General features: G+C 52.4%; 7 protein-coding genes and 1 non-coding gene across 8 annotated transcripts; 3 read left to right on the forward strand and 5 right to left on the reverse strand.

Moving 5' to 3' along the window:
• Positions 1-532: 532 nt before the first annotated feature.
• UMAG_01969 (uncharacterized protein) lies at positions 533-1933 on the forward strand (the record flags this gene model as incomplete). The annotated part of the gene is made up of 1 exon (XM_011389584.1): positions 533-1933. One exon carries the CDS (start codon positions 533-535, stop codon positions 1931-1933), a length of 1401 nt encoding a protein of 466 aa, XP_011387886.1.
• A 308-nt stretch (positions 1934-2241) lies between these two features.
• UMAG_01970 (uncharacterized protein) lies at positions 2242-2823 on the reverse strand (the record flags this gene model as incomplete). Its single annotated transcript, XM_011389585.1, has 1 exon — positions 2242-2823. One exon carries the CDS (start codon positions 2821-2823, stop codon positions 2242-2244), a length of 582 nt encoding a protein of 193 aa, XP_011387887.1.
• Positions 2824-4248: 1425 nt separating this feature from the next.
• On the reverse strand, positions 4249-4352 carry UMAG_16029. Its single transcript has 2 exons — positions 4317-4352; positions 4249-4284 (listed from the first exon to the last, which is right to left on the reverse strand). It is a non-coding gene; the product is annotated as a tRNA-Cys (tRNA).
• Positions 4353-4613: 261 nt separating this feature from the next.
• UMAG_01971 (uncharacterized protein) lies at positions 4614-5354 on the forward strand (the record flags this gene model as incomplete). Its single annotated transcript, XM_011389586.1, has 4 exons — positions 4614-4705; positions 4814-4839; positions 4941-5003; positions 5113-5354. The coding sequence occupies 4 exons, from the start codon at positions 4614-4616 to the stop codon at positions 5352-5354; spliced, it is 423 nt and encodes a 140-aa protein (XP_011387888.1).
• A 550-nt stretch (positions 5355-5904) lies between these two features.
• Positions 5905-7251, reverse strand: UMAG_11377 (Effector family protein Eff1-2; the record flags this gene model as incomplete). Its single annotated transcript, XM_011389734.1, has 1 exon — positions 5905-7251. One exon carries the CDS (start codon positions 7249-7251, stop codon positions 5905-5907), a length of 1347 nt encoding a protein of 448 aa, XP_011388036.1.
• Positions 7252-8516: 1265 nt separating this feature from the next.
• UMAG_11378 (putative Cyanate hydratase) lies at positions 8517-9090 on the forward strand (the record flags this gene model as incomplete). Its single annotated transcript, XM_011389735.1, has 2 exons — positions 8517-8879; positions 8965-9090. The coding sequence occupies 2 exons, from the start codon at positions 8517-8519 to the stop codon at positions 9088-9090; spliced, it is 489 nt and encodes a 162-aa protein (XP_011388037.1).
• Positions 9091-9279: 189 nt separating this feature from the next.
• Positions 9280-12324, reverse strand: UMAG_01974 (uncharacterized protein; the record flags this gene model as incomplete). The annotated part of the gene is made up of 1 exon (XM_011389587.1): positions 9280-12324. The coding sequence occupies one exon, from the start codon at positions 12322-12324 to the stop codon at positions 9280-9282; it is 3045 nt and encodes a 1014-aa protein (XP_011387889.1).
• Positions 12325-13429: 1105 nt separating this feature from the next.
• On the reverse strand, positions 13430-15709 carry UMAG_11379 (uncharacterized protein; the record flags this gene model as incomplete). Its single annotated transcript, XM_011389736.1, has 1 exon — positions 13430-15709. The coding sequence occupies one exon, from the start codon at positions 15707-15709 to the stop codon at positions 13430-13432; it is 2280 nt and encodes a 759-aa protein (XP_011388038.1).
• Between the last annotated feature and the right edge of the window lie 1447 nt (positions 15710-17156).

Below are 17156 nucleotides of genomic sequence, written 5' to 3' on the forward strand. Positions count from 1 at the left end.
GGCTATCATCACCGCATCAAAGCGCATTACCGACTCGTCGAAGCTGACGGTGGTCTTGCTGTGCTTTGCGGGACAGTCACCATCGTGAATATGCTCGGTTTGATGTGTGTGTGTGCGTGTGTGTGTTTTTGGTTTGAGCGGGGCCACGGACTTGGGAGCATATTTACGATTCACGATTCACGATTCGTGATTCGTGCTTGGGGAAGAAGGTAAAGGTGTTACATCGCACGTTGACAGATCGTTACTCTGATTTATCACTGGCAAACTCGCGCGACTCCACATTCACGATTCGTGATTCGTGATTCGTGATTCGTGATTTTAGGCGTGACCAGTTGTAGACACAGAACCGCTTTCTCGGTCTGTACAACCGTGAACGGACGGGTCCAACGACTGACGGTTCGTGATTTTGGTTTGGAAACTTACTTTCTCATCCTCGCACAAGGATGTCCTCCTCATTACCGCAAAGCAGCAACAACATCGCCGCCGTAGTTTTACGTCCGTTCTCCGGCTGCGGGAACTGAGCGACGTCGCCATGTCGAACGATCCAAAAGCGCTCCTGGCTGCCAAGTTTCTCGAGTCGTTCCTGCGCGAGATTGTGCTTGACACTGCCATCCACACACACGCCAAGATCAAACGCGCTCGGTCCATCTGTCATATTTGCGGACTCCGCTGTCAAGCACACAATCCTGCTGCAGAACCATCCAGCTCCAACCCAACTCTCACTGTCGGCCCCGACTCATGCATCTCGTCACGCCCAGGAACGCCAGTACCAGGCTCGACGCCAACCACATCGCACAAGCCAGACTATTACTCGAACAATCCGCTGTTTGAATGCCTCATCTGTTCGCGACAGGTCAGCTCAAATCGATATGCTACCCACTTGGCAAAATGCATGGGCGTAGGAAGTAAAGGCGGTCGAAAGGGCGCTGCCAGAAATGCCAAGGCCACAAGCAGCGTCTTGGCCAGCTCGAATCGGCACAGCGCAGCGGGTACACCCAGGTATAGCAGTGATCTGGACGATGACAGTTTTGCCAAACGCAAGAATGGCAACTCTTCCCTCGCTAAGAATGGTAACAAACGAGCCAATAGTCCGCTGGCAGCGAGCACACTAGCCAACGCAAGAATGAACAAACGCCTCAAAACAAGCTCGCCCACTCCACCGCCTGCCGACAGCGTAGCCACCGGGATGAACCGCTCGTATTCATCGCAGACGTTTGCACCGTCCGGGTTGAGCAACTCGACTGTCATCAGTGGATCGCCACTCAATCCTAACAACATTAACACTGCGTCCAAGGCGGCGGAGAGTGTGAACAACAGCAAGAAACGCGAAAAGCTTATCGATGACGACAATGACCAAGGTGACAATGCGAGCCGGCGCTATCACGGTGCGCCGGATAGAGATTCGAATGGAGAGGAAGGCGAAATATCCGAGGATGATGACGACGACGATGTTGCACTTGCTGTCGGAGCTGCCGCTTCAGCGCGTCCACCGTCGAGCGGCACCAAAATCAAGATCCCTCTCCGCACTACACCCTCTGCATCCACACCGAAACCCAAAGCATTTGTTGTGGCCGACGACTCGGATGACTCGGATTCTCATCTTTCGAATCGTCATAGCGCTCACGCAGCTTCCGAAGGCGACGATCACGAAGTCGATAACGAAGACGACGAAGATGCCGAAGATGAAGACGACGACGACGACGACGACGATGAAGACGAAGAGGATGACGATGACGATGACGACCAAGACGATGATCTTCACATCACAAGAGTCACTCACACTTCCTCTCATCATGGCAGCAACGGCCTAGCAGGCAACGAGAATAAACCGAAACAATCCAATGGTGGCGGACTGCAGAGGGAACGCGGCAGTGATGGCGAGTTTATCGACGTTGAAAGTGCCTCGGAACAGAGTGATGCCGATTCATTCTGATCTCCTGCTTCGAGCATCGACACCTTTCAAATCTCGCATCTATACGACAACTTGTATGCCTGCCACACGTTGGGTCAAAACAGCAGTTTTCATTGCAATCCGAGCAAACAAAGAAGTACCAACAGAAAAATCCGTGAAGAGGAAACAAAACAAAACAAAAAGCAGTATCGATACAGAGAAGAACAAGCATAGAAGTGCCACACGAATGACAATGCTTGTTCGGTGAGACGAGGAAAAGAGTGTGCGAGTATAGTCCATAGCCCAAACTTTGAGCGGTCCAAGGTGATCCGCGTCTTGCGGGTTTCGCATTACAAGGTGATCATCGCCGACACGGCGAGCGCCACGGTCGCCACGACGCCCATCATTGGAACCATGGCACCACCCGCACTGAGCATGCCCAAACTCAAGAAGAAATTTCCATACTTGCCCTCGCCATTGGTGGAATTCAATGGCACGAATCCGACCCACTTTGACCTATCTTCATTCAGCAGATCGGCACAACCTGGGATCTCGCATTCTTGTTGCGCCGAGACCGTGTCCTGTTTGCGGTACCAACATTGGACGCCGTTGTTGAAGCTACAGCAAGTGTTGATAAAGCCGTTACCCCACGATGCCTGTTGGTTTTGCGAGAGGTGATTGGTCATGCTGCACGCCTCTTCGGTGATCGTGGCTTCTCCACCTACCGCTGCGCTTCCGGAGGGCTCGGCAGCGGAGGTGGTTGAGGTGGCATTGGAAGCTTGTCGCGCTTCGAGCAGAGATCGTTCGGTAAGAATGTTGGCATCTTGAAGCGATCGCTCAAACGGTTGTGCAACCGAATCCACCAGCTGAGCTGTGGTGAGCGTGGATGCGATGACCAACGCCGCGAAAAAGGTGAGTTGCAAGGATCGCATGGTGTGTACGGTGTGGGGAGCCTCGATGAAGAAAACGATTACCGAGGTACAACGTGGGTGATGAGATATGAGATGCAGCAGCCAGCTGATATTGTGATCAACGAGATTTCTCAAGAGAAAGAAAATGTGCGGGTAACGGCAACAAGAATGGGTCTGTGCTAGCGTGTGTGTGCCTAAAGTGATGTTTGCCTGTGTTACCCGTGTGTAATGAGTACGGTAGGATGGCTGAAAGGATGGATTGGTATGAGACACCGTCAAAGAAGTCGTTTGATGTTGTTAAAACCAAAGGCGGTTACTCGATGAGACCAGCCGCAAGGCGTTTCTCGGGTCAGGGAGAAGACGGAATGGCAGAGGTCGAAGTCGATACGCAATTTCAGCGGTTAGTGGTTGGTTCGAAAGACAGCAAGATGTGAACAAGTGGAGACAAGGAGCGATGAGAGTGGAAAGCGATGATAGCGACGGCAAGATGACAATGACAGGGTGTTGGAAGCGATCAGGAAGGAAAGAGAAGGTACGAATCGCGAGCGGAGTGTGGAACAAGAAACGCATTGCTTTGACAGGCCCTTCACTTGTCAACGGCGGACGGGCGAAAGGGGAATTTTGCAACCATGGATGATCAAGCTGTTGTACAGTGCGCTGACGATGCCCTGCGCGACGAAAATGCGGGCCAAATTTTACGAGCGTTCGTACAAGGGCAGACGCGCGGAGAGCAAGATGGGGAGGAATCGTGCATAATGTACACTAACTTAAGTTAGAAGAGTACAGGCGTATCACACCGACGCCGATTTTGCTGCGATACATCGAAGTTCAAATGCACTTGGCTGCAGCCAAACAACCTTTCTCGCTAAACGATGTGGGCTTCATTGCCCCACCTTTTAAATAATTGGACATAACTTACACGCTGTTTTCCCCTCGAAACGCCGCTTTGACTCCTTTCACGATCGCTCATCCTTCCCTTCATAATCTATCTCCGAGCTGTCATTGTCACATCAGAACGAGCCCAGATCTTGCTTCAAGCGCAACAAGCAAGACTCCGAACCCCAAACCAAACAGAAGAAGAGTACAGAGTCTATGAGCGACGCTTGCAATTTCTTCCACGCGGGCCCCTCTGTGAGCGTAGAGAGAGCCTCTCCATTTATGAATATTGTGGTTGCCTGTGCAAGTCGCAAGGGAGGTCTTCCAGACACGCACGATTTTCTCCCCTGTATGACTGGCTAATCAAGAATCAACATTCACGATTCGAGATTTCCCGTGCAGCACGCTTGCCCACCTAACTTAGCTTCGCGTTTGTTTTGGCATTTTCACACAGCAGCTGCGCTTGTTTGGAAAATCTCAGCTCTTGTCATCTCGCTTTGAGGTGGAGGTCTTCGGCAAAAAGGGTGAGCAATATTAATAAATACCTTAAGCTGGAAAAAAGTGGAAAAAAGTGGAAGGTGGGAATCGAACCCACGACCTCAAGATGTTCTATAGGGCGCCGTTCTAAAGAAGATACGTTGCAATCTCACGCCAAACCACTAAGCCTCTCCCACGTCTTATATCACACTGTGCTAACACGCGTACATATATATGCAAAATTATATTTCAATCGTGATTGTAATGTGTGGGAAAGAAGCTCGAATGTGACACCCTCGTGACAAAGAATCGTGCATGTGGGGTCGATGCGGGGGTGTCACGCGACATCACCTCGCAATCGTGAATGACGACAGGTACTTAAACTGGCATGTGCCACCGCCACTTCCTCTTGCCTCACCATCATATACCAAATCTTGCCCTTGTACTAAGCGAAAAACATGACTCTCAACGGATCCTGTCTCTGCGGGAAAATCAAAGTCACCGTCAAGGACGGTGGATTGCCGCTCAAGCCAGTGATTTGTCGATGCACGTACGTCTTGCCGCGTAGACTTGGACTGTAGACGCAATGATCGAGGAGCTAACTGTTGACACTGAATGCGAGTCCCCTTTTCCCTGTTCTACACTGCTCCTTCAATAGCCACTGTCAGACCACTGCTGGATCTAGTAAGTTCCAGGCCGAAGTGCGCAGGTGAGAATCGAAACGGAAAGGGCAAAGCTGACGCTCACTTTGATCCTTTGCTCGCCATGTTTGTGTCCACTTACAGTGTACTCTCTGGTTTCATTTGTGCCCGAAGAGCACCTGGAACTCACGGGTGAGACCAAATCCTGTAAGTCTTTGTTCCATCTACATCACCTAGTCTTCTGACCAATCCTTTGCTTACCTGACACCATCCTCTGTCTCATCTATTTGCTCTCTCCGCATCTACGTACTTGCAGTCGAGGACAAAGGCGACAGCGGCAACGTCCTCTCCCGACGCTTCTGCGGCGAGTGCGGTACGCCTATCCAAAGTGTCTCAGCTTCCAGCGCCGGTAACGCCATCATCAAAATGGGTGTTTTTGCCCGATCCGATGGTTGGGGTAAGGACATTCTTGGTCCTACCGCGCAGATTTTCACCAAGAACAAGAAGGATTGGGAGCCGCTCGTTGAAGATATCCCTGCTATCCAAGGTATGCCCTGAGGCGGTGCCGCTCTGATTGGTTCGTGCGAAGATGGCACGTCATCCGGCCGACCCTCGAGTTCCACTGCTAATCAGGAATGCGTGATGATCGGCGTCAGATGTCAGAATTCTTGCAGGCTTAAAAAACGCTCTGCAGCGCTCAAATGTTCATGTAAAACGGGTTGTCGCCAATAACCGCGTATGATCAGCGAACATTCGTGTTGACCCAAGACTGATTTGCAGCAAATGCTGATGTGAGTTATTTGTTCACCTCTGTCCTGGCCAAGAATGACGATCAAGCGGCTGCAGTGCCGTAGTCAGCTGCTCACGACCGCTTCATGTTAAGAGGTCTAGCTCAACACAATGCTCACCTCCATGATGTGTCGTTGAGGCACAGCTAAAAGTGGCCTTGGCTTGTTCACACGGAAACGAAAACCAAGAAAATGGCCTGAGAACGAAGGTGATCATGAATGCAGCTTCACTTGCATAGCTTGAAGAGTATATTGCGACAAGAGAACCGAATCGAGTCGAGCAATGGGATCGCATGGGTTGTTGTGGCTGCGAGATCAGGCTAGGCATGCAGACGAGTTGCTTCCCTTGCTTTGTCAGCGATCTCCTTGCGTAAGGCTCTCAAGTTGCTGTTGACTTCGGCACGGTGTTGCGGTGGCAGGTAAGCGATTCCGTAGTCATGTATATGCCCAAGATTCTGGTGGTCCTCTACTTCTGGAATACCCCAGAATGCGTAAAAGTTCTGTCCAATTAGTGGGTGACCTTCTGGCCAAGGAACCCGATGCTTAAGCCTGCCACCATGCAGAGTAACCCTGACATCTCTTATGGTTCCGTGGCCATCAGGAAGGTGGATCTCGGGCAAGTTTTTCAGCGGAAGAATACGACTAGGATGAAGCGCTAGCTTGTTGGTACCCGCGACCTTCTTGGGAGGCACGGTCTTCTTGTCGATCCAAACTAGCTTGCCCGCAAATATTTGGCTGTTGATGAGTTCGCGGATGGTGGGGTCATCGATACGTTGGTAGAAATGACGGAGATCTCGAGATCTTTGCAGAGGAGGTGTGGACACCGGAAGGTTTCTCAGTTCGTCCATCTCGGGTGGCCTCGGGGTGTTACCACGACTGTAATGCTCACCCATAGAGTGCGGAGATTTATGAGACCTCTCGGCGGTTGTGTGTGTCTCGGGCCTGTCTGCAGAAGTGTCGACATCGTTCGTAGTGGGAGGGCCACGATGAAATGTCCGACCTAGATCATCTTGGATTGGGCTTGAAAAAGCAGCTTGAAAACTTTTGGTTGGGGCTTGTGCCTGGCTTGCCGCTGCCACGTCTATCTGAGGACGCTGTATTATGCTCTTGAGCGCTTGTACGTCCTCGAGCCTGCCGTTGGTGTTGAAATGGCGAAAGGCCTCGGCCACGCGTTGCATTGTTCTCTGGCGTTTGGGAGCAGGCTCCAGATTTGATAAGAGACTTTGCGTTTCAGGAACGCTCTCCTTAACCCGACTGCTACCCGCTTGACCCTGATCTCGCTGATCTGGCTGGAAAGATCGAAAGACATGTTTGTCCGGCTGAGAAGGAATTGTGGGTTGGTTTGCATGATGCCACCAAGCCGATACTTGATCGTCTGCATGGAAAGGCTGCCAACCATGATATTGTATGACGTTTTGCAATACATGATGATGATGACTCGTAGCTTCTGCCTCGATGTTGGACAAAAGAAGTCTCAAAAAGTCTGGGTCAAATTCGTACTGTTGCAAAGATGGATGGGCGAAGGGAGATCCCGAGATAAGTGACTCTTTGCCTCGCCTTGCATCATCCGCACCATCTGGCTTATCGCCAAAAGGATATGGCCAAGCAGCAGTTGCAAATACGGTCAGGAGAAAAACGAACACCCTCAGTCGCGAACATGAAAACATGCTTGGCGATGTTCGATGTGAACCAGCGATAAAGAGGTGACAGAATGGGGAAATGTTGGTGTAGTCGTTGCACATCGCCCCAATATATCCTAAAGCCGCTTTGTGTGCTTGATCAGTGGTGAAGCCTGCATACTTTCTCTCGATGTGCTCTGAGCAGAAGCAACACTGCATTTAGGGGGTGTGAAGCTTTGCTGGGATTTTGGTGGGCTGAACCGACGTAATGCTCTTTATGCTTGGTAGAATGCTGAAGCTGTCCAATCAGACGGTGTGGGGCATGAAACGGCTGGACTCCGATATGAGGTATGAGAGCGTGATCAACCCGTCCCACTCGGGCGTTGTTCGTCTTTCGATCAAGCCCCAAGCTCCTCAATGGGGCCATCATAGTAATTCATCGTCCACATTTCCGAAATGAAAAGCAGTCCGAAGTTCAAAGCCCAGGTGGGAGGTAGGAGGTGGGACAGGCGAACCGATAGCAGACGCCATCAACACAAACGACTCCTCTCGCTATCATCTCACGGGCTCATATGAGCTGTCAAGAATTGGCAGCGAGGCATGTCAGTTTGAAGCCGAATGAAATTGTCGCCGAGCTACTCTAGGATGAGTAGAAAGATGAAAGGCTGGTTGTTGATTGCCCCGCACTGACTATAGGAGAAACGAAAAGTAATACGCCCATCGCAATCATGAACGAAGTTAGTGCATTTCCTATACATTTCTTCATCGCTGACGGGGTAGGATGACACTCGTGACTGTGATCCAGAAGCGAAAGTTTGTTGGTATCTGTCTCGCCTTGGAGTTCAACGAGTCAAGGCTACAATCATGAATAGTCGAGACAATCACGAATCTTAAACACGCTGACCCACGACTGTGCTCCGTGCAGATGTGGAGAACTGAGCAGACTCACGACTTTTCGACGGTGATTTCGGCAATTACGAATTACTTTTATTCTGTCAGTCACAGTCACGAGTCAGTTTGGATGATAGTGCGGGGTGGAGCAGGGTCCTTGCTCGAGCCACACCGGCAAGTTAGGTGGACGGACGCTTGGACCATCGTGTATGAGGAGTGTCTGGAGAGATAAGAGCTCGCGGCGCGGCCACACGTCCGCGACACATGACAAGCTGCTCCTACCTCAACCTCATCCGTCCATCTTCAACATCATCTTAGCTCGAACTCGCAACTATCCACCAAGCAAGCACATCTCCATCGACTCGAAACTCGAAACTCTGTTCCTGCCTTTTCTCAATCCATTTCACTTGGGTGCTTGAAACATGTCGTCATCCAACATCCAGAGACCCAAGATTCTGTCCACGCTTCCTTCCATCTTTTCCTATTTGCACGATGCCAAAGTCAGGTCCAAAATGACGTTTGCCGATATCGCCGCCGAGATGGACCGCGACGAGTGGTACGTCGCGGCGATTTTCTATGGCCAGGCCAAACCGGACCAGGCGGACATTGTCAAGCTCAGTGCCGCGCTCAATCTGCAACAGAGGTACCTGGACGAAGCGTTTGGTCCGGACTTCTTCCCGCACCGTGGCCTCGGCGAATTCCCACCCCAAGACCCAGTGTTGTATCGTCTGTACGAAGTTCTTGTCGTCTATGGCTACCCGTTGAAACACATGATCCACGAAAAGGCACGTTGAGCCCCCTCTGCCACTGGTAAAGCACGAATCTCGCTGACTGTAACCGTTTTTCTCTTCTCTCTGACAACACCCTCAGTTCGGTGACGGCATCATGTCAGCTATCGACTTTGAAGGCCATGTCGAAAAAGTAAAGGGCAGCTCCAACGAGGATAGGGTCAAGATCACGCTCAATGGCAAATTCTTGCCTTACCGCCGATGGTAGACTCTCAACCCACCTCGAACCTCTCGAGCATTCCCTTTTCTCTCTCACTCTTGCTGTCTAACAGCGCAATGCCGAACTCAAACACCCTAGTCTGTATTTTACGCATGCTTTCGAAACCTCTCCATACGCAACAGATGTGTCTCTTGTCTATACTGATTGAAGCTATGCTCAACGCTACATGCTTTGCCACTAGTCCTCCGTCGGGTCACCGTACTCGAAGCAACCCCTATGCCTGCTCTTGGCCTCGTCCAAACCGTTGACCAGCGCCTTGGTCATCAACGGATAGCTCTTCCAGTACCTCACCTTTTCGTCCAACAGTGCGTACCCCTCTTTCACCAGCTCATAGTTGATGCAACCCAGTTCGGGGCTCTGACCTATACTCGGGCTTTCGGGATCGTACAAGCTGACATGGATAATGTTGGTTCCTGGCTCGGTGTAATCGATGTTGGCGATCAATTTCCGACCTTCAGCCGCAATGGCGCGGAACCTGTCGAGCGCTTCTTCGACGTACTCAATTTGCTTGCCATCGTAAAGTCGAATGAACGACAGACGAGCATCGCGCGCCTGCGCAGGTAGGCGTGTGCGACCAAATCGTGCAGCGTCGAGGGGGCGGAGGTCCTTGAATTTGACACTCTCCTTGTTACCGTAGTCGATGAACGATACCTGCGCCTCCTTGAGGCCCGGAGAGACTTTGCGGATTATGGCTCGGTACCATGCACCGTCCTGGCTGAACTTGGCCGAGACGAGATCACCTGCCCTTGGCATAAAACTGGCCGGGCCAGCAGCCGTGGGAGACTTGTGGTGAAGCGAGAATTCTTCCATGAGCGTTTCCAGTTCAAGAATCCGGTCGTTGAGCACTTGCAGACTGAAGCTGAACGGATCGTCGAGGCCAGAAGACCCACGCACGTCCGAGATGATGCAGTCAACGTACTCGGTCCTAGCCGGCGCAGGTGCCGCACCAGCACCTGTGGCCCCCCAAGCAGCACCGCCTACACCACGAGCCGCACCAGCACCGCTCGAGACACCTTCTCGTTCTCGCACTTCATCCGCTTCAGCATACTCGGCCTCTTCGGCAGCAGCATCGTAGTCGTGCCACAAGCCCAGCTTCCCCGACTTGGCCCTCTCCTCGGCATCCAGCAACGATTTGTAGAACGGCGTCGCCTCGGCGCTGTACCCATGAACGGTAGCCAGACCGCTCTCGACGAGTGAGACAGCAAGATTGTCGTTCTTGTTCAGGTAGAGCGCACCGATGAATCCACCCACCTTGTCTGTGCTAAACACCTCGATCTCGACGTCACGCTGCAGAGCATGCACGGTGGAAAACTCAAGTCCCTCTCGGCCGAACGGCTCGTCCTTGTCGGAGGCGTTTCGCGCCGTTTTGGGGGCACGGATGCCTGCAAGCACGAAGGTGAGTCGAACGTTTTCACGAGGGACGATGAGCTTGAAGCGAGATGCCGATGCAACAAAGTCCACAATAGCAGTCACTCGGCCCGCACGCTTGAGACCAGGGAGGAACGTATTGGCCTTGGAGGCGGTCTCGGATGCATCGCCCATGCGCGGTGCTGGGAGCTCTTTACCAGAGTGGATACCCTTGCCTTCAGTGATGGCCTTGGCCTCCGCTTCCATGAGACGGTCAAAGTCCGGCGAGCGATCCTCATCGTCGCGGCGATGCCTTTGAACGGTAGCGAGACCTCGCGAAATCAGAAGCAGCCCAATGTCGGCATCCTTGTTGCCTTGCTTGACGGTGGCATACTCTCGCTCTTCGAAAACACCCTCTTTGGGCTTGATGTAATCCATCTGCACCGAAACCGTCTTGCCAACGAGTCGCTTTCGCAAGAACTCGCGCGCTTCGGCTGCGTAGCCAGCCTGCTTGGCGTCTTTGGCCTGTGGCTGACGCAAAGAGGAAAATTGGATTCGCTTTTCGGGACCGAGCTTGCCATCGGCATCCGTCTTGCGCACCTGGATCGTGTCGCCCGAGATGATGCGTGATACGACTGCGTCAAAGGTGCGAGCAGCGACGGGCTGACTCGCCAAGGTCGAAGACGAAGAGACAGGGGCCGAGTAGGATTGCCAGAGGTTCAGACGTTTCTCTTTTGCTGCTCGCTCGGATTGTCGGTACTTTTCCATGCCACCATACGATGCGAGCATACCTGCGTGCCAATCGACGCATCGAGCGAGACCGGCAGCGAGCAGGAACTGTGCAATGTCACCCACCGGATGAATCGCGAGTCCGATTAGGACGCTGGCAGAGGGCTGCGCTGGAGCAGGAGCGGCCGTCGCTGTACTGGCAAAGGGCGTGGGAGCTGCAACAGGCTGTGGTACCGAAAGTAGAGTGACTTTGATGTTACGCTGCAGCAAACGGCTCTCAACAAAGAACTTGGCCTCTTCACCGAACGGCTCACTAGCGTCAGTGGGACTAGCTCCACCGCCGCCAGTGACGCGGGGCGCCTTGATGCCAGCCAAGCTTAGGTTGATCATCTGCTGGTGCGTCGACGAGAGGAGTAAACGCACGCGGAGCATGCTACCATCACGAACCTGTTCAACGATCGATTCGATGGGCTTGCCCTTCCATTCGGCGAGGAATGCGGCCGTGTCCTCCGGCATCGAGTGGTCAACCTTGAGGAGATCGTCGGGACCCCAGAGACCAACACCGGCCGCTGCTGCCTCGTCCTGAACACTTCGCAGCTTCTGCTTCCAGCTTCCGTCATCGGCCTCTTCGTTTCGGCGAGCTACCGAGTCGTGAACCTTGGCCCAGCCAGCGGCGAGGATCTCATGGGCAACGTTAGTGTCTGGCAATCCAGGCGCTTTAGGAGGCAGGAACACGTGCGCAAACTGACGCGGTTGGGCGACGGTGCTACCGGGGACAGCTGCAGGCGCGGGAACGGTGTACTCGATGCGGTAGCGAATCTCACGACCTACAGTGAGCAGACGGAGATACTCGCGGGAGGGGAAAGCTTGAGGATCATCTTCGCGGTCGCGCGAGCCAAGGCGGGGAGCTGCAATGCCGGCAATATGGACGGTCTCTTCCTTGCCTGGAATGTTAACGCCCTTGGGGCGAATAACGATGGTGTCACCGCTCAGCACGCTGCGAACGATGGCACTCTTGAGGGCGGGCACGGAGGTCGAAGTAGGTGTACCTGCGTTAAGAGCAGCTGCAGCGCCATTGGCGGACGGAAGACCTGAATTGGCAGGAGATGATGCTGCGGTGGCTGCTGATGCTGTTGCGAACGACATGATGGCTAGAGGACGATGCTGCGATTTTCGATGCTTTGTTGTCGATCGAGAGGATGCACGTACTTGAGACTATGCTGGAACAAAAGGCTCGAAAGGAAGGAACAGAATGAATGAAAACCAAACTTGTGGATGAGATGATGGTGGAGCAAGAAGGAGAAGAAGAACAAAGGGGCGAGAAGAAGCGGTCAACGAATCAGAGTGGCCCGCGCATTCCACTCAAATGTCGATTCACGATTCGTCACACGTCGGGTTGCTTCGCGGGGCGGAAACCAATACCGACAGTCCCTCTGCGACTCATGACTGATCAGCGAGCTTTTGCAGCTGCTAAAAAGCATGTGACCCGAGTTCGAGTTTTTGATTGAGCGAGCCAAAGGAAAGTCAAGTCTGTGCGAAGAAATATTCTGTGATTTACTTTGAGAAGACAGATCAGCCAACCAAAGCCATGACAGCTCAAATTGCAAATCGTGAATCACGAATCGTGAATGTAACACAAACCAAGCCAGGAACGTAGAACGTGGAACGTGGAACTGTTCCAGACGGCTCGTCTGAGCACGCGTCGAAATTCCCTTATGTACCCCTTTGGCCTTTTTGTCAAAATATCATCACTTCCCTTTGATCATCATCACCACTTCCCTTTGTACTTAGGGGCGCCTTTCAGGCCCTCAGCAGAACACAGTCAGATATGTAGGGTATATATAGAAGGAGTCCGCATTCCCCCCTTTCCTTTCTTAATTCAAGCTTCCCTTCAAACGTACCTGAAGGCCCTAGGAAACAGAACCACGAACAGAAGAGTTGTGAGTCGCAACCGAAAATATGTAATACAAAGTTGAGCCGTGTCGCAACTATTCACGATTATTAATAAATAAAAAGTTGTATTGAAACACCTAAGGTAGCCGAACCTCAATTCGCGAAATCACGAATTTCGTGAATTCAAAAATGATGGCTGAATTCTGAAACATAACCTCTAACGCGATCTCACACACATGAAAAAATACCACGAACATGGCACGCTTTGCACACGCACAGCGTGGACGATCATCTAGCTTTGCTGTGTACCGTTGCCCGTACTTTCTGAAACTGATATCGCCGCAGCCCTTGATCGCAATCAAACGCTATCGAATCTTAGCCTCACCGACTTTCTCGCATCAGTGACCCTCCTAAGCGCATTCATGAGGTCCTGCACGGTGGTGGCTGTGTGCTGTACAGTGTCGCAGCTGGCGGTAGCATTGATAAAGCATAGCACTGACGATTGGTATCGCTGGAATTCCTGGTCCGCTTTTGCACTCGCCAATCTTCCCTCGCCTTCTATCGCGATGATGGCATGCATCCGCTTGATGCACCACATGGCCCACGTGATGGTCCAAGACTGCATCATGCCAGGATGCAGACGGATGAGGCCAAACAGCGTTCCATGATCGCAAATGAGCACCTGTCGATCTAGTGTCGCGTCTACTTCGCGCTCAAGCCGTCGATTTGCCTCTTCTTTGAGCACGGGATCGCAAGTATCTGAATATTTGATCTCCTCGACTGCGTAGTCCAACGTGATCCACTGGCCGAGGAAGAGGAACATGAGAAAGGTGCGTCGGGTCTGGTCTTCGGGATCGGAAGGTCCCGTGATGTGCAGCATGTCGTTCCAATCCCAAGCGAACAGGGGACTGAGTCTGTCGTGCCAAGCTTTCAGATCGTCCAGGACCTCGATGACATGGCCAGGTTCGATCCCAAACCCTTGTGCGCGTGGACTTTGAATTTTATACGAAACTTTGCGGCAGATTTTGGCCAAGTCGACAAAGTAATCGCGAAATGCGATACGCATGGGATCGCCGACATTAGCCGGAAATGAACGCACCAAGCTGATGTCGTCGTCAAGGATGAGTGGTACCGTACGTCCGGCTTCAGACCGAATTGCATCGTAGACGTAGATGGTCCAAAATAAAATCCTCTGTCGTATCAAATCGCGTCCCTCGAGTCGAACTCCAAATGGCTTTTCAAGCTGCAGCTCGAGCTTCTTCATAAGTCGTATCAGGCCTTCATGTGACAAGACCTCAATGTCGAACACGCCTTGGATCGACATGGCGTCTGACAACGGTTTGGGCGTCCCATCTGCGTGCTCAACCATGAGGATCACAGATTCCAAGGCATCAAAGCCGTCGCGCACCAGACGCTCGCGGTCCTTGATGAGTCTAGAGTAATGTTGGGCAAGATCCTTCTGCAGCTCGAAGCGATTAGCAAACTGGCTTGCACCGGCGCCACGACAGGCAACGGCGATCAACAGCAGCTCGGAAAGCGGTCGGTCGTCTGGATTTGTTGCAACATCGACAAAGAAGCCACTGTATCGCGAGAAGAAGGCGTTGTATCTCGGCCAGAACCATTCTGGACGAATGAACCCAATGCACTGGCCCAGGCTCTCAAAGTAAGACTTGACGCACACGTCGAGCATGTGTTTGTCCAGTGAGGCGATGCCGAGAAGGCCGCCAACAAAGCCGACCTGACTTGCGCCATCGCTTGGAGATGGCTTGTCGAACGGATTACGCCGTCTTAGTGCATGTGCTCGAGCAGAGCTTCCTTCGGTAACGACGCTGCTAAGAAAGGCGGCGTTAGACGCGATGACATCAGGCGAAGATTGATCAGAGGCAGCTGCATTTGATTTAGGCGTGATTCCCGAAGTTTGGGGCGATTCGGATTCGATGGAATGGACAGTGGCGCCTGCTATCTGATGACTGGTACGACGCTGGTTTGTGGCGGATGTGTTGCCGTTTGAGAAGGGAAATGCATCTGCAAAGTTAGATCCCAAAGTTGCAAACATGCCATTTTGGATGATGGAGCTGTGAGGTTGTACGGCCTCGACGTATGGAGCCATCCCGATACCATTTGATGGTCCGGCGGCAGCGTCATATGTGGTAGCAAAGGATGAAGAAGTTTCTCTTGAAGAAGCTGTCTGTTCCTGCGATACTGCTTGAAGCAGGCTAGAGAAGCCGGGTGACATACCGAGCGAGCTGCCGAGCGAGTTGGTAAAAGGTGCGGTGTGTGGGTATGGTACGCGGGAAGCATCGCCGGTGAAATTGGGTATATCGGTAGCACGTTTCGGGCCTGAAGATGACGAGGACGATGACGAAGATTCGATGGATGCAGGATCAAAAGCGTCGTGCTTTTGCTCGTTCTGCTCTCGCAGCAACTTCATGCGTTTGCCCATACGTTTCTTGGGTGGACTCACATTGAGAATGCATTCCATCGACACGTTCTCGCAGTTGGTGCATGCCGAGAACCCTTGCTCGAGACGGAATTCACGATCGCACTTGACCTTTCGAAAGCGGCAAGCTTTGCATGCGACATAGAGCTTGCGTTTGCCATTGGGATTTGATGAAGACTCGGGGGTAGTGTCGGTCATGACTGCGATCAGTGTTACACACCTTGGTCAGCAGGCATGACGAGCACGACAGCGTAGAGTGGTCGCAGAAAAGACACTCGGGACCTGATTGAGCGAAGACGGCAGCGATGATGGTTGGTGTCGCCGGTGGCACCTGATTAAAGTGCAGCTGATAACAGACGAATTTGGCGGCAGAAACGTGAAACGTTCCCGCATCGGCAGTCACGAGTCGTCTATTCACGATTCTCAGCCCAACCTTTCTGTTTACGACTCGTGACAGCTGACATAGAAGGCTCCCTTCTATTTTCTCAGCTAAGCTCTGTTCTTGTTCGATGAACCGTGCCACAAGACAAGCGAGCTCCTTTTTCCTTTTTCCCGACGGCAACGTTACACGTCAAGTTAATCACAAAAAGTTATCATGAATCGTGAATCACCAATCACGAATATCACCAATAACGAACTCGTGACTCGTGACTGAAACCACGAACAACAGATCAAGATGTTAGAGCGGAGCGATAGGAGTTTACAAATCTCTGAAATAGCGTTGCCGATGGTCTCGATCGATCCGCGTTAACTCACTACATAGTTATTCGAGATTGCCAGCAACCACGGCGAATCCTGCTGCATATAAGCAAAGCCGTGCAGCGCAGCAAGGCGATTGTGGCTGGCCGTCACTTTCCACACGACCCTCTTTTGAGTCATATTGTGCGCAATTCAAGACGCCACAATCCGGCGTTTGCAGCTCTTACATCAGCCTGGCGTTGGCTACAAGGACAGCTCGTGGCGATGGCGATGGCGATGGCGATGCTGGTGATGCCAAGAATCGGATCAAGTCACCACAAGTCGCGTTGACGCGGGTTAGTCACATCTTTGCCTTTGCCGCATGTGCCACTTGGAATGATTTTTGACACGAGGCGGGATTGCCTGGCTCGCACTTTCCATTTCAGGCCAAATTCGAGTATGTTTATCAGAATGGGACCAATCACCTTGTCGAGAAGCGTCTAAGCGAATCTGCAGCCGAGCACTCACGTTGTGCTGGCCACGTTTTATGTCCGCCAAACGCAATTGTATGCACCGAACTTGCCGTAGTCTCCTTGTGTTCGCCGCGTAGTTAGCAGGTCTTTGCTGGCCGTCGGCTGGAGGCTTCCCAGAACAGCCCCGCTGAGCTCAGCGAGCTGATTTAGCCTGGTACCACAACCGCATCGCGCAGTAACAAAGCAAGGCTGTAGTCCCATCTCTATGCTTAACGATGTACCAAAGAAGCGAACGAGGGTGTGGTAGGTGAACTGTATAGTAGCTGGGTGCGGACGATGCTCGCTGAAAAAAGAGGGTACTGTATGCGGTCGAGTTGCAGATAAGGGTCTGAACGCCAACCATCTCTATGCCTACGGTGTGACTCTGAACTTTGATCGCGTTCGACTGCGACCGTGATTCGTCCCTGGCCGGGTCGAGTTGATCGTGGCGCGCT

This window comes from Mycosarcoma maydis, chromosome 3 (assembly GCF_000328475.2).
Source record: "Mycosarcoma maydis chromosome 3, whole genome shotgun sequence".
Taxonomy (NCBI): Eukaryota; Fungi; Basidiomycota; class Ustilaginomycetes; order Ustilaginales; genus Mycosarcoma; species Mycosarcoma maydis.